At 55.1% G+C, this 18,927-nt stretch overlaps 3 protein-coding genes across 4 annotated transcripts; 1 reads left to right on the forward strand and 2 right to left on the reverse strand.

Moving 5' to 3' along the window:
- Positions 1–1,436: 1,436 nt before the first annotated feature.
- Positions 1,437–4,534, reverse strand: MRPL20 (mitochondrial ribosomal protein L20). Its single transcript, XM_086344046.1, has 4 exons — positions 4,394–4,534; positions 4,198–4,308; positions 3,450–3,527; positions 1,437–1,850 (listed from the first exon to the last, which is right to left on the reverse strand). The coding sequence occupies exons 1-4, from the start codon at positions 4,478–4,480 to the stop codon at positions 1,677–1,679; spliced, it is 450 nt and encodes a 149-aa protein (XP_086200172.1). The 5' UTR covers positions 4,481–4,534; the 3' UTR covers positions 1,437–1,676.
- Positions 4,535–8,806: 4,272 nt separating this feature from the next.
- On the reverse strand, positions 8,807–11,620 carry ANKRD65 (ankyrin repeat domain 65). The gene is made up of 4 exons (XM_086343998.1): positions 11,376–11,620; positions 10,612–11,146; positions 9,520–9,841; positions 8,807–9,335 (listed from the first exon to the last, which is right to left on the reverse strand). The coding sequence occupies exons 1-4, from the start codon at positions 11,618–11,620 to the stop codon at positions 9,181–9,183; spliced, it is 1,257 nt and encodes a 418-aa protein (XP_086200124.1). The 3' UTR covers positions 8,807–9,180.
- TMEM278 (transmembrane protein 278) lies at positions 11,608–17,738 on the forward strand. 2 transcript variants are annotated; one of them, XM_086344048.1, is made up of 3 exons: positions 11,608–11,754; positions 14,803–14,985; positions 15,806–17,738. In XM_086344048.1, exons 1-3 carry the CDS (start codon positions 11,608–11,610, stop codon positions 16,028–16,030), a joined length of 555 nt encoding a protein of 184 aa, XP_086200174.1. In that variant the 3' UTR covers positions 16,031–17,738. The 2 variants fall into 2 exon arrangements, with proteins under 2 accessions (XP_086200174.1, XP_086200173.1); XM_086344047.1 differs by lacking the exon at positions 11,608–11,754 and having other exon boundaries at positions 14,026–14,985.
- The last annotated feature ends 1,189 nt before the right edge of the window (positions 17,739–18,927 follow it).

Genomic DNA, 18,927 nt, shown 5'->3' on the forward strand with positions numbered 1-18,927 from the left:
GAGCCAGGCTGCGATGCGGGGGTGGGAGGGCGCGGGCAGCACGGGAAGGGCTTGGACTTTTGTCTTACCAACAGCGGGGAGCCGTCCGGGGGTTTGACCCTCCATTTCTCATTGGTTGCACCAGGCGCTCTAGGATTAGTGACTGCCAGCTTCTGGTGGGCGGTGGTGGTGGTGGTGCGGGTATGTGTGCCAGAACAGCCCACAGTTGTCTGCCTTCCTTTATCAAGATGAACAAAGGCAGCTCCTCCATAACAGTGCCTGTTACACAGAACATCGTCCCCACGCCAGAGAGCTCCCTGTATCCTCCACCCTGTTGTCTTTCAACAAGAGCTGTTCACTGACGAGGTATGGAGTCAGGCACCGCATACTGTGTGGCAGAACAGGACTCAGCTCTCTGCCTTACAGTGCTTAGTCTAGTGGCCATCACTGAATATAACTAGGGCTAGAGGAGGCTTCCTGTTAGGAAGCCAGTGCAGTAATTGCAGCCGTAAGAGATACTTGCCCACATGAGGATGGAGGGAAGTGGGCAGACTGTAAAGGTTGCTAGGCAATGGGTGGCCAGGATTTGATTGGCCCCTTATTGAGTTGGAGGTGGGTGTGTCTGAGGAAGGACTGGCTTCCAAGGGTTGGCTGGCAAAGGATGGTGTTACACAGGACCCAGTGTGGGAGTTTTGGGGTGAGGGCGGTAAGCATAGGAGTCCGCAGACAGCGACTACTATAGTGGCCCTGAAGAGCTCTCCTAGAGCAGAGGGTGTGAGGGTGAGGTCAGAGTCCTGGAAGGTAGTGAGCCTGAGGTGGGGTGTATGTCACCCAGGGCTGACAGTGTCCCTAGATTGGGGGACTAGGAGATGGTTTTGGTGAGAGTTGTCAGGGAGTGGTGGGGCTGACTAGAGACCCAGTGACAGGCCAGAGCTAGAGGGCTCAGCAGATGAGGCTCCCACAGAGGACCAGAGGAAGGCCCTGTTACTAAGCATGAGGGGAGACACCTCTGCATGGCTGTGGTCAAAAGAGGTGGACAGGGCTGACCTGTGAAGCAGCCTCCATCAGCAGAGATTTCTGGCTTGATTCTGGAACTAATGAAGTCAAGTATTTGGGTGAGAGACCAGAACCCTTACATTAAGGCTCCCCAGGTGATCTGATGGTCACTCCACCTGTGGAGCCTAAGGTGAGCCTGGGATCAGGAGAACCACCCTGCCTGCTGCCACTGCTGGTCTACAGCGAGGGAAACCAGCTGCTGCTCAATGGCTGAAGAGTTGAGCCAGGAGTCCCTACTGGAAACCAAAATGGGGTTGGGGGGCACTATAGCAAGGCCAGGGTCAGGCCTGGTGCACACCCCCAGCCTTCAGGAGAATCTAAGGTTCCCAGGGGAAGCCTCATCCTGGTAGCATCAACACCCAGTCAGGGCCCACCCAAAGCGTCTGTTGATACCAAAGAAGTTAACTCAAACACCACAGAAACTTTATTTACACAATACATACTTTACACAATCCATGTGAGATTTCTGAACCTGTGCCAATGAGGCAAGACAAGTCCTTTTCTCTTGGGCTTGTAACTGACATGTAAATTAACACAAATGCAAGTCAAACCTACAACTGTTGACAAGTAACTTGTAGTCCCTATTTTAGTATTATCATCACAGGGGGATGCTCAAAGGGCCGTTGGTATCAGCATCCCCCTCAGTGGTGCTGTGCCACCCTGGAAAAAATTCCTTCAGGCTCCTTCCCATCCCCCAAGGCAGCAACAAATCCTTCTTCTCGCCTTCTTTTGGACAAAGCAGCCAAAGATTTAAAAGTCTTTGGTTCATAGATGGCTAGATCTGCAAGTACTTTCCTGTTGAGCTCCACCTGGCACTGGGAAGAAAATCATAGTTAAGTATTTTAGCATTTCAGTGAAACATGAAACGACTGAATGCAGCTGATCACCCTGTGATTTCAGTCACCAACACATACTGCTTGAGCACCAGTTGGGGAAAGGGCATTGTGAGTCTTGTCCAAGTAGGACAAATGAGTAGAAGGGAAGGGCGCAGCTCCCAATGCCAGATTCCTGGCCTAAGTTATCCCTTTAAGAAAGGTGGGAGGAGGAAACCACAATTCCCATTGTATAAATGGTGAAAAGCGACACATGGAAAAGGTATGCGAGGCACAGAAGAACAAGGACCAAAACTGGGCATTCTGGGCTTCCCAGGTGGCTCAGTGGTGTGAAGAATCTGCCTGCCAATGCAGAAGACATGGGTTCGATCCCTAATCTGGGGAGATCCCACATGCAGTGGAGCAACTAAGCCTGTGTTGGCCTACTGCCCCTGCCCTACAAAAGAAGCCACTGCAATGAGAAGCCCACGTGCCACAGCTAGAGACTAGACCCTGTTCACCACGACTAGGGAGAGCCCACATGCAACAACAAAGACCAAGCACAGCCAGAAATAAAACTGGGCATTCCTAATTTCCATAAGAGAGACAAAGTCATCTGTTGAGTAAGATAATAGAAAACCAATGGACAGTGCCTGTGAGTCTGAGGTGCAGGAAAAAAAGGGGGGTGGTCTTGTGACATTAAATGCAGCTGTGCAGGAGTGACTCCTACCTAGGACCCCTGTGCAAAGTCCCTCTCCTTTCTGAGCCAGTTCCCCATGAGTAAAATGGAAGTGTCACACCTACACTTGCGCTGAGGATCTCTGTAAAGTGCTAGGCCCACCTGGCACAGGAAGAAACACAGCACCAACTCACCTACTCCCCGAGCTTTTTAAGAAAAAATTTAACTCATAAGAAAGCAGAGGGAGTAGGGACAGACTTCCTGGTGATCCAGTGGTTAAGTCTCTGCACTTTCACTGCAGAGGGTTCAGTTTCATCCCTGGTTAGGGTTAGGAATTGAATCCTGGCTGGGGGGAGGAATTGAATCCTGGCTGGGGGGAAGTTCCATATGTCATAGAGTGCAGCCAAAAAAGCAGAGGAAATGGCATACTGTCTAGATGCGAGTGAGTGAGATGTTCTGACACTTGCTTACTCTAACATTCCAATGTTTCGCTCCACTTAATTATGTTTCAACTTGATCTGCCACCTTGTCATAATTTATTCAACATGAAAAACTTGAAATTAAACTTCAAAGCAAAGTTTTTCTGTTTTTCATTCTTGATGGGGAAACAGCATGATTATGTCTTGGTACCACACACCCTATTACTAATTCTGCTACCAGCAGGGCAATGAAAGCAAGTGAGGTGAACCCACTAGAACCCCACCCCAAGAGTGAAAGCAGTGGGCCCCAATGCCAACTCAAGTCCTCTGTAATCTTGGATTTTTCTAATATTAATAAAGACACCCCTCCCCCCGCCCCCCCAAAAAAAGAATGAAAACCGTGTTAGGCTGCTAACACTTCACGGTGGAGCCTGCTAGAGCATGAAAACTAAACGGGTTGTAAAGACGTTTAATGTCTCGGCAGAACCACATCCTCGACCATACCTTAATCAAATTGAGGATGAATGCTGGGTATTTCAGACCATGTTCCTGGGAGGCAGCTGTAATTCGATTAATCCAGAGCTGAAATGAGAAAACGTAGAAATGTTTGAGAACCAGCTGTATGTCACGTCCACACCTCCCAGCAAAGGTTCTGACTGAACTAAAAAATGTTTTTGTAAAAGCAAACGCAAAAGTCAGTGGCCTATTCAGGCTGCACTGCAAACAACAGTGAGCAAAGCCTGATGCCCTTTGTCCAAATGCCAGCTGTAAAGCTCACATCTCGCACATTCGAGCCGGAATACAAAAATCAGCGGGAGATGCTGGGGCAGACACCGCTCCGGGTGTAGAAAGAATCCATATGTGAGAATTACGACAGCCACTGAGACGGGTGCTACCAGGCAGGGACGGCGCGCTCCCGGGTAGAAGCTTCAGGGAGGTGAGCAGCGTGGAGGAGAGAAAGCGGGGGCCCACGAAGGGCCGGGGTTACATGGACAGGGGCATCCGCTCCAGGGGCATCGAGGAGTAGGCACTGCAGGGAAGCTGCGAGGGCGGGTAGGTGACGCGGGAGCTCTCAGTGTTCAGCAGGCTCCGCGCGCACCGCTGACCCCCGCACATAGCGTCCTGCACAGCCGGCCCCCAGGCGCTACGAGTGGACGGGTGCACGGGAGGGTTCGCCGGGTCGGGGCCACCCACGGCAGCAGGGCGCCGCGGGCTCGAGAGGGCAGAGTGAGGCCGACAGGGCCGCGCTTACCGTCCGCAGGTGCCTTTTCTTCAGACTGCGGGCTCGCGTGCACCGCACGAACGCTCGTGTCACAGCCCTGACGGCCAGCCGGTAGCACCGATTCTTCCTCCCCCGGAAGTGCTGGTTAAGAAACGAGAGAGGAGGCGGTCGGCGGCGCCCACGCACGCCGGGCCGGCCAGGGGAGCGGGGCGCGCGGCACACTCACCCGCGCGTGCTTCAGCACCTCCTGAACCCTCCAGTAGCGGTCGGTGATGCGGTTCCGCAGCCAGAGCGGCGCACTGAGAAAGACCATGACACCTGCACCGCCGTTCACCAACGCGTGCGTTGCTCTGCCGCCACACCCCTCGAGAGCTTCCGGGTCAACTCCGCCCTCTTTAAGGGAACGTCCGGGCCGTCGCGCGTGCGCTTCGGGCCTGCAGTGACAACCCGGTGTACGCATGCTCAGGCTGTGGGGCGCGGCGGTGGAGGAAGGGGTTGGGGCCCTGGTGGGGGCCACCCCGATGAGGCCGGGGGGTGCTCCCGCAGCAGGGTAGCAGAGAGTGGTTCCCTCTGCGGACCCGAGCAGCTCTGCTTTTCACAGGGGGCCAGAGTCTCCATTGGGCCACTGAGCTGCGCACTTTCAAATGATTGGAATGACAGGTTTTATCCTGTGTATTTTGTCACTGTTTTACCACAGGCCAACGCAGGAGACGTCGGTTTGTTCCCTGGATAGGCAGGATCCCCTGGAGAAGGAAATGCAACCCACACCAGTATTCTTGCTGGGAAATCCCATGGACAGAGGAGCCTGGTGGGCTACAGTCCATGAGGGTCACAGAGTTGGACCCGACTTAGCGACTGAACAACAACCACTATATTACCATTATTACAGAAAATAGTGAAGAGGGGCAAAGTGGGTGTGTGCAATTTATTAGTAACTTTTCATTTAAATGTAGTTTTGAGTTCGGTTCAGACGCTCAGTTGTGTCCGACTCTTTGTGACACCGTGGACTGTAGCATGCCAAGCTTCCCTGTCCATCACCAACTCCCAGAGCTTGCTCAAACTCATGTCCATCCAGTAGGTGATGCCATCCAACCATCTCTTCCTCTGTCGTCCGCTTCTCCTCCTGCCTTCAATCTTTCCCACCATTAGGGTCTTTTCCAATGAGTCAGTTCTTCACATCAGGTGGCCAAAGTATTGCAGTTTCAGCTTCAGCATCATCAGCCCTTCCAATGAATATTCAGGACTGATTTCCTTTAGGATGGACTGGTTGGATCTCCTTGCAGTCCAAGGAACTCTCAGGAGCCTTCTCCAACACCACAGTTCAAAAGCATCAATTCTTCAGCATTCAGCTTTCTTTATAGTCCAACTCTCACATCCATACATGACTACTGGAAAAACCATAGCTTTGACTGGATGGACCTTTGTCGGCAAAGTAATGTCTCTGCTTTTTAATGTTCTGTCTAGGTTGGTCATAGCTTTTCTTCCAAGGTGCAAATGTCTTTTAATTTCATGGCTGCAGTCACCATCTGCAGTGATTTTGGAACCCAAGAAAATGAACTCTGTCACAGTTTCCATTTTTCCCCATCTATTTGCCATGAAGTCATAGGACCAGATGACATGATCTTTGTTGTCTGAATGTTAAGTTTTAAGCCAGCTTTTTCACTCTCCTCTTTCACTTTCATCAAGAGGCTCTTTAGTTCCTCTTCGCTTTCTGCCATAAGGGTGGTGTCATCTGCATATCTGACGTTATTGATATTTCTCTGGGCAATCTTGATTCTGGCTTGTGCTTCATACAGCCCTGCATTTCACATGATGTGCTCTGCATCTAAGTTAAATAAGCAGGGTGACACTATACAGCCTCATGTACTCCTTTCCCAATTTGGAACCAGTCCATTGTTTCATGTCTGGTTCTAACTTACACAAAAGTTGGAAGACTAGTCCCCAAAACTCCTCAATATGCATTACCCAAATGCACCAGTTGTTTAATTTGCTCCATTTTTTAATCATTCTCTCTATAGTTGTTTATAAAAACATTAGTGGGGATTTCTTCTGGTCCATTCAAGAGGAAGTTGGAGACAGCTAAATACGTCACAGTATGTTTCCTAAGAACAAAGACATTCTCATACAAATCACAGCACAATGATCAAAATCAGGAAATTTACCAGAAAATAATGCTGTCTAGTCCACACTCATTTCTGTCCAAAGTTCTTACCGCTTTTATCTCTGTCCAGGATCACACTCTGCATTTTTGGTCTTAATCTGGAATAGTTCCTCAGCCTTTCTTTGTCTTTTTTGACCTTGGCATTCTTGAGGAGTACAGGCTAGTTATTTTGCAGAGTGCCTTTCAACCAGAGTTTGTGTGATGCTTCCTTGTGATTAGAATCAGGTTACACATTTTCGGCAGAATACTGGAGAAATTATATTGTGTCCTTGGTATGGGGTGTCAGGGGGCCATGATGGCAGCCTGTCCCAACACAGGTAATGTCAGCTTTGACCACTTGATATGGTTGCCAGGTTTATGTTTCAACTAATACGTAGTTCGTAGGGAAATACTTCATGAGTCATCCCAGGCCTTCCTGTAAGCATGTGCAGAGGCCAGGCAGGAGCACAGAGGTGTACTGTGTCGTGCATGTGAGAGAGGGAGAATGCAGACTGGTCAACATCTCGGCCAGCACAACAGTTCTGGAGCAAAGACTGCCTAGAAGGGAAGCCTTGTGTTGGGCAGAGATGGCCAGACCCCGGCACCTGTGCTGTGCTCAGCCAGCATTGGGGCCACTAGGAGAAGTATGCCTTCAGCTGAAATGCTGCCATGGACTTGAAGCTCCACAAGGTGGGGGTGGGGGGGTTCTTGAATGGATGTCTGAGCAGCCTCTTTGTGGCCAGCAGGTTCTAAGACCACTTGTACTCACTCACTTGGGTGTCCATCATTGACTTTATAACTCTTTCCATATTTATTGACATTCTCTTTAAAGAAGAGCCTTCCCTTGGGGCTCTAGATAGTGTTGAAAGGATGCATCCAGAAGGTGGTGGTCCAGCGACAAGGGAAGTGTTGACTCAGCCAGGCAGAGGGTCAGCACGTGCCAGACCCAGTATGGGCAAGGTCAGCAAAAGGCCAGAGTGGTGGGAGCAGAGCCAGTGCAGGTCCAGGGCCAGTGAGCAAGTCAGCGGCAGAGGCCAGAAACCGAGGCTGGTGAGGATGTATGGCCCCTGGAGGTCGAGGAAGGATTCTTGATGTCCTGGGTACCACGGGCTTCCTCATAGTATGGTGGTCACAGGACAGGACAACGCAGCCTGGTCACCTTCTCAGCCCGGTCACCTTCTCAGCCCACCCTGGAAGGTCACATAGCATGGCTTTGGCAGTGCTAGGGCACTGGACTAGTCACAAAAGTCTGCTCAAAAGGAGGAGACCCAGACTCCAGCTTTGGATGGGAGGAACAAGGGGATCCCACTGGAAGGAGTGCATTTGACAGCCAAGATCACTGGGATATCAACAAACACCATACGCTATGTTTGGTCTACACTCCATGAGAGGGAGCCCCTGGGGGATCATGCCGTAGAATTATGGCTATTGTTCTGAGAAGAGCCCCCGGGAGTCACAGGTTAAACCAGAAGATTGGTTAGGCTGAGGGCAGGAAAAGCTGACTGTTGCTGGCCTGGACGTGGTGGATGCAGTGGGAGAGGTGAGAGTTAGTCAGGCTGGGGGTATGCTCTAAGGTTGAGACCACAGGCTGTGCTGGAGATTGGTTGTAGGTCCATCCTGAAGCTTTTGTTTTTTGTTTTTTTTTTTTCATCCTGCAGCTTTAAAAACCAGCCTGGGACTTCTCTGGCGGTCCAGTGGTTAAGACTCCATGCTTCCACTGCAGGGGGCAGGGGTTCCATCCCTGGTCAGGGAACTAAGATGCTATAGATCCTACATGCCACGCTGTGCAGCCAACAAAGCACAACCATCCTTATTTTGATGGCTCCAGACGTCACTTGAGCCCCACCTCTCCCCACATCTCATCTCCTGTGCATCTGCTCTCCCACCCACCCCTCCACCTAGCTCAGCCTCTCTAGGAGTCATTTTTATGTCTCCCTTTCCCTGGCCCCCCATGTTCAACCATCAGCAAGTCCAGAGGGCTGTGCCAACAGAATCACCCAAATTCTGCCTGCTTCTCCCACCTCCACTGTTGTGCTGCCACCATTTCACTGGTCTCCAGGGTTCCCCCTTCCTAGATATGGTCCACTCAGCACTTGGGGGCCTGGAACCAAAGAGACCATGTCACAGGCACACCAACTCTCCAAAGGTTTACATTATTTTGTGAGTAAAATCCAAGTGTTCCCAGGGCTGCCGCACAGAGACACTACTTTGACACAACTCTCACTTTTGAAAGACAAAATCTGTCCTCTAGAGCTTTTCTTCTAGAAAAACAGAATAAGGGCACTGGTATTCTCTGAGGATACAGCGGTGGGCAATCAGAAACAGCTGTCTCTCTGTATCTGTTGTATTGCAGAGATGACTGAGTGACAGGGAGAGGCTAAAGCCATTGAAAACAGATTCTTATGCCTTATGTCACCAAAGGTGGGGGGCACACCACGCTGCACAGGGACATGGGCAGGAGCACTGGTGTCGACTGGGAGGCAGAAGCAGGGGCCCTGGGAAGGCTCAGGCCTTTATTGGGGTTCCGGCAGGAATGGCAGGGCAGGGCAGGGAAACAGTTTGGGATTGGTTTGTGTGATAATCCACTGGGCCTTGGTGCACAGAAGCATGTGTGGCCCTGGGTGATTCTGGGCAGGAGGACGTCAGCTGGGCACATGAGAGAAGGCAGTTCAGGGGGTGGGTCAGGTGGCAGGGCAGAACAGCTGGCCGTTTGTTTGGCCCCATCATTTGTGAGTGGGCGCCAACAGAAAAACACTGAATCTAAGAAAACACAGTAAGAGCATCAGCGTGCACAGAGGGCACACCAGGGGTGACACACCCGCGGTGGACAGACAAAGCGGAGACCATCGGGTTTCTGTCAGTTCTGTCATGACTCAGTCTCTCCACTGCAGAGAGTGGAGAAGGCCTGAGCTGCAGGGGTGAGTGGCTCTGGGAGTCAGTGGAGCTGCTCCTGGTCCAGCGACACATTTGTTGCTCAGGCTCCAGCCACTGCCTCTGTCTCCTGGAGGAACCTCTGGGCTCTTCTCCCCTGCACCAGCAGAGAGAAGCCTGAGCACACCCTGAAGGCCATGGAAGCCCGGAGCCTTTTGTCCTGCTTTGGCCCTGCCACCCCAGGGCCCTGTGCCCCTAGGACTCCTCTTGTTCTCCACAGAGGGCAGGCCACAGGTCCTGGGCCATATCCCCCCACCGTGTCCGCAGGGTGGGGCTGGCACCTCGGCTCAGCAAAAGCTCTGCAGTGGGGCCATGGCCATGCTCCATGGCGAGATGCAGGGGGGTCTTGTGGAGCCAGCCAGCGGCATTGACCTCTGCACCCCTGTCTAGGAGGTGGCCAGTGACCTCTATGTGGCCTCCCCGGGCAGCATGGTGCAGGGGGGTGAGGCCCAACAGGTCCTGAGAATCCACTTCTGCTCCCCAGGTGGCCAGCAGCTGGACGGCAAGCAGATGTCCACCCGCAGCAGCCCTGTGGAGTGCAGAGCGGCCATGCCTGTCCGTGAGGCTTGGGTCTGCCCCGTGCTCAAGCAGCACCTCCATGTCCTGGAAGAGAAGAGGGCAGGGGCTAGGCTGCTGGCTGTGTTAACCACGTAGCACCCAGCTGCCCTTGGCCTCTCCTTTCTTGACACTGCTTCCTTATTTGGTCACCCTGATGCTGCGAAAGATTGAAGGCAAAAGGAGAAGAGGGCAGCAGAGGATGAGATGGTTGGAAAGCATCACCAACTCAACGGACATGAACTTGGGCAAACTCCAGGAGATAGTGAGGAACAGGGAGGCCTGGAGTGCTGCAGTCCATGGGGTTGCAAAGAGTCAGACACAACTCAGCGACTGAACAACAACAAATAGCACCTATGTGGGCTTCCCAGGTGGCGCTGTGGTAAAGAATCTGCATGCCAATACAGGAAACATAAAAGATGCGTGTTCGATCCCTGGGTCAGGAAGATCCCCTGGAGGAGGGCATGGAACCCACTCCAGTATTCTTGCCTGGAGAATCCCACGAACAGAGGAGCCTGGAGAGGTACGGTCCATAGGGTCACAAATAGTAGGACACAACTGAATCAACTTAGCACTCAGGCATGACACCTGCAGAGGCTCTACTTGGAGACTGCCACTGCCCCCTAATGGTCCTGACTTCCCTGCCGCCCATCCTCCCTGCTGGCTCAAACAGGCCTGCCCCTTGCACAATAAACATTGGTGCTACCACCCGGCTCCCTCCCTGGGCTTCCAGGAGCCAATGTCCAAGGGCGGCGGGGGTTGGTGGCTGGCCTCTCTCCGCCACCCGCTCTATCACTCGGAGGCTGGGCCAGGATTACCTGCCTGCGGCCCAGGCCGGCCGCGACGCCCAGCACAGTGGCCCCCACACCGTCCCGGGCGTCCACCGGCGCCCCTTGCGCCAGAAGGAGACGAAGCGCAGTTGCGCGCCCAGCCGCGGCCGCCACGAGCAGGACGCTGTCTAGGCGCGCGCCGCCGTTGGCTCCCAGCAGCTCGAGCACCGCCATCTGGCCTCCCGCGGCCGCCCAGTGCGCCGCAGTCCAGCCGCGCGCGTCTGCCGCTGTTGGGCCCGGGTGAGGCGCCGCCAGCAGGTGCCCAACCATCAGCGTGCGGCCCAGCGCGGCGGACCAGTGCAGCGGTGTGAGGCCGGCCAGGCAACGTGCATTCGCCGGCGCCCCGCGCCGCAGCAGCAGCTCTGCCACCCGCGACGGCCCGTGCCAGGCGGCTTCGTGCAGCGGTGTGCGCCCCGCGCGGTCTGCGGCTCCGACCTGGGCCCCGCGCTGCAGCAGGAGACGCACCAGCGACACGTGGCCGCGCAATACCGCCAGGTGGAGCGGAGTTCGGCCCGCGCCATCCCTGTGGGGCAGGTATGGGCGGTGAGGGTGAGGGCTGGATCCAGAACCAGGCCACTGTCTCCGGCCCCTGCCCCCTGCTGGGGAAAGAAACTCAAACTGGCTACCTTTGCCCAGGAAGGACCCCCTCTACCCACCGGGAATCCCTGCTTCCCCCTACCACTGAAGGGACAGCAGCCACCACCCCACCAGATACCTGTGAAGATACCTGGTCCTGCCCCCACGGGGCTCACCTCTCCTCCACACTGGCCCCTTGCCGCAGCAGCTGAGTCACCAGGCCCGTGTGACCCTTCCACACAGCCTGCAGCAGGTGCCCCCAGGCCTGTGGGGTGCTGGGCCCCTGTGTCCCAGCTCCCAGAGCCTCCTCAGAGCCCAGATCCAACCACCGAAGTTCCTGCTCCGCCCCTGCCTCTGTCAGGTCCTGCTCCCCAGGCTCTGAGACCCCAGAGTCCATCTGGAAACAACATGAATCAGGCATGGTTGCTGGAGGCCCAGGCTGGCCCCAGTCCAGTCCTCCGGCTGGGGGTCCTCTTTATGCTGTCCTGGCCCAGCCACAGGCCCTTTCATGAAACTCCTTCCGCAGGAGCTGAGATGGGAGATCTGTCCAGGAAGGTAGGTAGCTGGAACTGCAGTTGGGGCGGCGGGGAGAGGGGCAGGGCAGGGAAGTGGGGGCCTCTGGGGGCCAGGCGAACGGCCAGCTCTCCACACTGTTTACCCAGCAACTTAGGGGGAGGCCCTGCCTGCCACAGCCTGTGTCCCAGCAGCCTTCAGCCCCTGCCAACCGCCAGGGCCTCTGACTTGTCCTCCCTCCCAGGAGATAAAGGCCAGGCAGGCAGGAACCTGCCCGTGGACTACAGCTCCTCGAAGAGCACAGCCTTTGATGTGCCACGATTTGCCCCCCAGGAGGCACCCACATGCCTTTCCTTGGATCCCTCCCTCTGGCCCTGCCCCCCAGCCCCACTCCTGTCCCTGCTGGCTAAGACTGGGCCGAGTGGACCGGGTGCCAGTAGCCGGCAAAAGCCAGAAAAACAAGGGTGTCAGCTCTGTGTGCCCTGCCTGCACAGGATGACCTGGGAAGATGCTGAAAGCAGCAGGGCCAGATGACGGGACACAAGCACTCGGGGTGGGGTGGGAAGGGCACCCTGTTGCTGAGGAGAAGCGCCCGTATCCTGGGCACTGGGGGACTATCCCATCCCTCATCAGAGCCAGGGAAGCTCAAAACTCTCCTGGTGGCCTCTCCACAGGCAGAAAGCAGCAAGAGTGGGCTGTGAGGCCTGTCCCCGCAGCCTCTACCACAGCCAGGGCACTGCAGCTTGCTCAGGTGACCACTGGATGTCAGGGCACCTACACAGAGCTGTGCCCCAGGGCCAGAGGCCTCTGTTGGTCTCAAGCATGCAGGGCCCACAGCCAGAGCTCAGCTGTTTGTTGAAAGAGTGAATGATTGAGTGGAGGACCAGAGGAGAGGGCGGGGCTTAAAAGGAGATGAGACAGAGATCCTTGCTGTCTGAACTCTCTCCACCCAAAGGTTATCATCTGCAGCATTTTTTTTTAACCCCAACTTTGTTATCAGAAACATCCCCTGGAGAAGGGAAAGGCTACCCACTCCAGTATCCTGCCCTGGAGGATGCCATGGACTGTATAGTCCATGGGGTCACAGAGGGTCGGTTGTGACTGAGCGACTTTCACTTTCACTATCAGAATAAATAGTTACTGTGAGATCTTCCACGTGTGCGCCAGTGTAAATAGTTCAATTGCACACATACAGGCAGCAGGGCTTGGCATGCACTGCCAGGGACCTCAGCGGATTTCCCGGCCAGAGTGTCTCCACTGATGCTGAAAGCTCAGCTTCTCTGTACACTGGTTCCAAATCAAATCTCAGAGGCAGAGTTTGGGTTGAAGTAGAAAAAGTGAAAGTGATATCGCTCAGTTATGTCTGATTCTTTGTGACCCCATGGACTGTAGCCTACAACGCTCCTCCGTCCATGGGATTTTCCAGGCAAGAGTACTGGAGTGGGTTGCCATTTCCTTCTCCAGAGGATCTTCCAAACCCAGGGATCAAACCTGGGTCTCCCGCATTGTAGGCAGATGCTTTATCATCTGAGCCACCAGGAAAGTCCATAGGAGTTAGCATTTTTAACCTTCAGGTCCAACTGGTCTGGGGTCTACATGCTTATGGGCAGTATTCCATTGTTAATTGTTAACTTCTCCCACAGGCAGAAGTTTTCTGCAAAAACTTAGGGGTTTCATTATCTGCAAAATAACTCAAAGAAATTGTGTGTATCCCTTGATGGGGAAACAGGACCTTGCTCCAAGGCTGCTCCTGATGGTTTCTCTCTGGTCTCCCATTCCCTCCCTTCCCTAATGAACAACGGCTTGAATCTGCCCATTGGAACTCAGGGAAGGTCATGGAGGCTGAGTGAAGGCTGTTCCCTATGATCAAAGAAATGGGGGACACAAAGGCTTTGTGCCCTGGAGCCCCACACGGTGTCACCACCAGCGTCCCTTGAACGAATTGTTCACTGTCACTATCATCGTCTGCATCCCTGCCTGGTGAAAGGGTGCTGGTGAACTTGAGAGACCTGGAGAGTGTTAGGAATGGAAGGGATGAGGTGGACTGTGTGGGAAGGGAAAGAGAAACTTTCCCATCTGGTATCACCCAGCCTCCTTCGTCCAGCTCCCAGACAACCTACTCAGTGTGTAAGTGTCAACTACTCACCTAAGTGCCCTTTAAAATGCTGTAGGTTGTGCACAAAACCCCCAGGAGACTGTTAGGTGCTAACTATATTTTGGTAACATTTGGAGAAATTAGGGTTTTTGGAAGGGCTAGGAATGCTTTTCCCCCCTTACTTGAAATAATGGAGTACACACTCCCCCTGTTTTCAGGATGGATTGGATTCTGACAAAAAGGATGCCTGTGGTGGCAGCTGCCATTATTGAGTGCCTACTGTGTGCTGAGTCCCACACAAGCATTTCACATGCACTGCTCATATGCCTTCTCAACAGGCTTGCATCTGTTGGGGCTGTTTCTCTGATGCTGAGAGGGGCCAGGTGTGGGGGATGAAGCGACCAGGGGGACTAGGGCTGAGAGGTGGGTTGGGTGTTGACCTCTCTGAGGCAGCTACTGATGGGGCAATTAATTGCCAGTTGAGACTGATGAAATGAAGTCATTGTGTGCAGGGGCTGGAAGCGGGGAGAGGGCGGGACCCAGAGGGAGGAGGGCCCAGTGCAGAGTTGTCAGGACAGCTGTGAAGGCTCTGACCAGAGCACGCAGGGGCCGGCAGAGAGACTGGCCAGGGCCAGAGCTGTAGGAACCTGGCAGAGAGAGAGGGTCAGCCTGGCAACAGGGACCTGCCGCTCAAGTGTGGCCCTGGAGACAGATGGTCAGGGGTGCAACTACCTGGGCCAGGGTCCTTTCCTCCAGCTGGGTTCACTCTTCGGTTGCTAGAATCTGAGCAGAGATCTGACCTGGTGACTAGGGTTAAAAGGTTGCTAATCTGACGGGGGTGAGGGGCTTCAGTCCTGCCACGTGACTGCTGCTGTGAGCTCACCAGGCCCACTGCTGGGGGCATGAGTGATCAGGAGAGGGAGACAGAGGAGGATGAGGGAGGAGACCCTTCAGACACAGCACCCATGCTGCCCCAGAGGTTTCCTGACCACCAGGCTTCAGACCTGATGTCCCCAGGGTGGGCAAGCCTGGCTGCCCGAGGCCTGGGGACCCTGCTGTTCCAAGGATGGGCCTTGGCCCGGCTCCTGCTCCACCTGCTGCTGCCTGCAGCTGTGTTCCTGCTGGTGCTGCTGCCTGCAGCTGCCGTCGTGTACCTGGGATTCCTGTGTCACTCGAGGGTGAGCTGAGCCTTCCCTGGGCAAGACTGGGGAACTGTCTGGGGTCCTTGGGAGTGCGGGTGCTCCTCCCTAAAGAGCCCTTTCTTCTGCCAAGCCCCCCACCCTGCCACGGGCCACAGCAAAAGAAGAGCTTTTGTTTGCCAACAAGGGGATGGATCTCTCCCTTCTTTGAGGCCTCTCAGCCTTGTACCAGGGGCCACCAGGGCCTGGACAGCTGGGCAGGGTGGGGAGAGGAGAAGGCTTCCAGGAAGAGGAGATACAGATATTGTCGGATTTAACCAGTCCACAGCCCCCACCCCTCAGGCCCCTCAAAACAGCCCCTCTGAGGATCCATCCTACTGGGGGATGGGTTTCCCCACCTGTGGAATGGGCTATGGCTAGGTCTGGGATGGGGAGGGTATAGGTAGGTGGGCCCCGTGTGCCTCTTTCTGTAGGCACACAGCAGGGGAGGGGGACCAAACGCTGGCTGCAGAAGAGAAGGTTGACACCAGCTGGGGGCACCCCGAGGTAGGGCTTCGGAATCAGATGCCAGCGTAGGGAAGGACCATGGAGAGCACAGAGAGGAGAAAGGCGAAGGTTGGGGAGCCAGCGAGCTATTCTCTGAGCCTCTCCTCAGGGGACTCCTACTCCGGTCATTTACCGCCCGGTCCCCCATCTCCCATCCTCGGCTAGGAAATGTCTGGCCCACAGCCAGCCCCAGCCCCTGCACCCTACCCATCCCCCTCTTCTCTGCCCGATCTCGGGCCCCGCCCCGGAACTGAGACTCCCCCCCCCCCCCCCCCCCGCCACCAACCCGCCTGACCATCCGCCCGGTTCTCAGGTCCACCCGGCGCCCCGCCCCGCGTGCCGCGCGCTGCTGTCCGACCGCGGCTCCGCGGCAGTCATCGTGTTGGGCTTCCTCTCGCTGCCTCCGCTGCTGGTGCTCGCCTCGGCCGCTCGCTACCGCCTGGCACGACGCCTCCACTCGCTGCTGCCGCCCCCTACTTGGAGCCCCGGACCCCACCGCCAGTCCGACGGGGAGAAGCAGCTCTGCGCCTGGGTGTGACCCCAGAAGCCTCTTCAAATCCCGGAGGCCCTCGAACTACCCTGTGTCCCCCATCAGTGGCCCCAGGCTGGCGAGCTCAAGGGTCTGCGTTCAAATCCCTGCCCGGCAAGCGCGACCGCAGTGCTCAGACGTGCCGCGAGGTGGCACCGGACTCCCCCGGAACTGAGCGGCCCTTCCCCACCCTCGCCCGACCCCGCACTCCCCGCAGCAGCCGAGAGGCTGGGACGCCCCCCAGGGAGCAGGGAGATGGCCCTCAGAGAAGGGGCGCGAGGCCAGACTCTGAGAAAAGCGGCCCTCCTGGCTTCTGCCTCTGCGACTGCCCAAGGCTCCTGTGCCCCGACAACGGGCAGACCCTGCGGGCCGCCGTCTGGTCAGCGAGTTGTAGAGCTGGGGAGGCTTGCTCCGGAGACTTCCACACTCCACGGTTACAGAGGTTCAACAGCCAGAGCAGCGGAGTGTGCAGGGCTCAGCCGGAGGCCTGCATCAGCTTAGAGCAAGGGCTCTGTCAGTTCCTCTAATTTTAAGATATTTTCCGTCTTTTGTGTTTTTTGCTTTCAAGCATGTTTCTGGTTTATTCCTTTGGTACACACTGTGTTTGTTTCCCGTTCCTAGGGATTCACATCTTTCATCAGTAGTGCAGGATTCTCAACCATTATTTCTTCAATTCTGCCTCATTCATTCCACATATTCTTTCTTGGGAAACACCTACTGCGTTAATACTTCCTGTCAGTTCATTTCTCTTCTGTGTCTTCCTTCTTGTCTCCTTGTGCTGCACGTGTTTTGGGCGATTTCCTCGTCTTCCTCTAATAGTTCACTAAGCACTGGTTGTGTCCAATCTGCTGATTGTCCTCCTATCCAAAAAGAGCCTAGCGGGCTAGGGTCTATGGAGTCCGGAAGAGTCGGACACGACCGAGCGACTAAACGCACATCTACAAGTTATACTGTCTGTGTGCTAAATCGCGTCCAGCTCTTTGCGACCCTGGGAACACTAGCCTGCCAGGCTCCTCTGTCCATGGGATTCTCCAGGCATGAATACTGTAGTGGGTTGCCATGCCCTGCTCCAGGGGATCTTCCCGACCCAGGGATCGAACCCATGTCTCTTAGGTCTCCTGCATTGGCAGGTAGATTGTTTACCACTAGCGCCACCTGGGAAGCTCAAAAGTTATACTACTAATTTCTTATTCACATCTGATCATTTTGATGGTCTCTTGGTGCATGGTTGTGTTTTGGATTCCAGCAGGAACATTTCACACAGTTATTTTATAGTCTGCACTTAGCAACTACACTTCCTTTGCCTTGGGGTCTAAATCTGTTATTTGTTGTTTCTGCTGACTCAGTAATTGCATGTTGTTTCTTTGATGTTTGTACTTGGTAAGCGTCAGCCCACACCTGTGAAAATTCTGCAGCCATGTCCCTCCAGAGAGGATGCCCTTGTGAGGCGTGCCCAGCCTGTGTCCCTATTAGGGACCTGGTTGGTAGCCTACCATGCACGTGGGCCTGTGGCCCTCATGTGGTGTGGGTCTCCATCCTGTGTTCAGGGAATTCTCTGCTTTCCTGTTTGTTTCACTTCAGCATCCTGGTTTCTGTTCACTATTCTTCAGTTTGTTTATTTATATACTTCTTTTTAGTGTTTCTTGGAGGGGAGGGGGCTTGGAGAGATCTACTTCCTTGTAAGCCCAGCAGTGTATTAAAGATGTGTTTGTTGTAATTTGTCCAGAATCTAGTAATAGCTGGAAGACCTTGGGAAGGTCCTAGCACACTCTGTTGCCAGCAGGACTCCACCTGTGACCAGGAGACCAGGGTCCAGATGTGCCCAAGGTTGAGGCTCAGCTGTGGCTTGAACAGGGCCCGGAGCGGGCCTGGCTCAGGTCCAGCAGGAGTCCTTGGGGTTTTCCAATTGTCTGTGGCCAGTCACACGGGAGCCTGGCTGGCTGCCCCATGCCCAAGGAGAGCTTTCCTGGTCTGAGACCGCCCTCCCCCTCCTGCCTAGGGTCGGGCTGCTCTGGCCAAGCGTTGAGGATAAGGGCTCTCCTGAGGATCCGCCTGGCCCTGGAGTCATCAAAACAACAGCTGGGCTTGGTGGGGGTGGGGAGGCCACCCTGGGGAGCTCAGCTGCTGAGCTGCCTTTCAGAAGGTGGATCCTGGCTTCCCAGGCCTACCCAAGCCCCACATGGCCTCCAGCTGGCCCCGGGGACAGCCTGCCTCAGCTCTAACTACCACCCACTCACAAAAGGAACGCTTGTTGGGGGCTGTGGAAGGTTGATGGAGGAGCCTAGTGGTCTGCTTTGGGGCATTAGCTGTCAGGGTGGGGAAAGTAGAGGGTAGAGGCTGTGAGCTACTGGGTGGGCCAAGATGAGACCCTCACTTTGGGAAAAAAAAAATCTCTGCAAGCACCCTGGCCCTTGCCCAGCCATTGTGCACCTGGCCGTGGGTGCGTGTGCGTGTGCATTGTGTATGGGTATACATGTGTGTGCGTGTGAGGGCTTGCCTACATTCTGTCTACCGGCCCTCACACTCCTGGCGGGGGTTTTTTCCAGACCCCACAGGTGTAGAGTCTGGGCTTTGTGAGGTTTCCTGATCTGCCCAGGGCCGTGTATTCATTCACAAAGTATTTCCTGGCAACTCAGGTGTCTGCAGGCACACCCTGAGTGGTGAGCAGCTAGGAGGGGCCCGTTCTGTCCTCACAACCGGCCCCCTGTGACAGTTGTGAGCCCTGCCCCCACGCAGGCATGTCAGCCAGAAACTGAGCTGTGGTGGGTGGGCTGGGGAGGACTAGGCAGAGCTCCCTGCTGGCTCTGGGGCCTGAGGTCCCTCCCCCTGCCCCAGGGCCTCACTCTCACCCCTGAGGAGCCCCCCTACCAAGGTGTGGACACAAATCTGTCCTTCCCTGCTCTCTC

Source organism: Bos grunniens, chromosome 16 (genome assembly GCF_055505025.1).
Source record: "Bos grunniens cultivar Pamir isolate PY7600 chromosome 16, Bosgru_T2T1.0, whole genome shotgun sequence".
Taxonomy (NCBI): domain Eukaryota; kingdom Metazoa; phylum Chordata; class Mammalia; order Artiodactyla; family Bovidae; genus Bos; species Bos grunniens.

Excerpts from the sequence above, each read along its gene's own strand:
- MRPL20 (XM_086344046.1), bottom strand. The coding sequence starts at position 4,480 with ATGGTCTTTCTCAGTGCGCCGCTCTGGCTGCGGAACCGCATCACCGAC. Across the intron at positions 4,309-4,393 it reads AGGTGCTGAAGCACGCGCGG|CACTTCCGGGGGAGGAAGAA; the intron begins GTGAGTGTGCCG and ends TTTCTTAACCAG. Across the intron at positions 1,851-3,449 it reads TCATCCTCAATTTGATTAAG|TGCCAGGTGGAGCTCAACAG; the intron begins GTATGGTCGAGG and ends TTTTCTTCCCAG.
- TMEM278 (XM_086344048.1), top strand. The coding sequence starts at position 11,608 with ATGAATCAGGCATGGTTGCTGGAGGCCCAGGCTGGCCCCAGTCCAGTC. Across the intron at positions 11,755-14,802 it reads TGGGAGATCTGTCCAGGAAG|GCTTCAGACCTGATGTCCCC; the intron begins GTAGGTAGCTGG and ends CCTGACCACCAG. Across the intron at positions 14,986-15,805 it reads GATTCCTGTGTCACTCGAGG|GTCCACCCGGCGCCCCGCCC; the intron begins GTGAGCTGAGCC and ends CCCGGTTCTCAG.
- ANKRD65 (XM_086343998.1), bottom strand. The coding sequence starts at position 11,620 with ATGCCTGATTCATGTTGTTTCCAGATGGACTCTGGGGTCTCAGAGCCT. Across the intron at positions 9,842-10,611 it reads CCGGCCTGGGCCGCAGGCAG|GACATGGAGGTGCTGCTTGA; the intron begins GTAATCCTGGCC and ends CTTCTCTTCCAG. Across the intron at positions 9,336-9,519 it reads AGAGCTTTTGCTGAGCCGAG|GGGAGAAGAGCCCAGAGGTT; the intron begins GTGCCAGCCCCA and ends CTGCTGGTGCAG.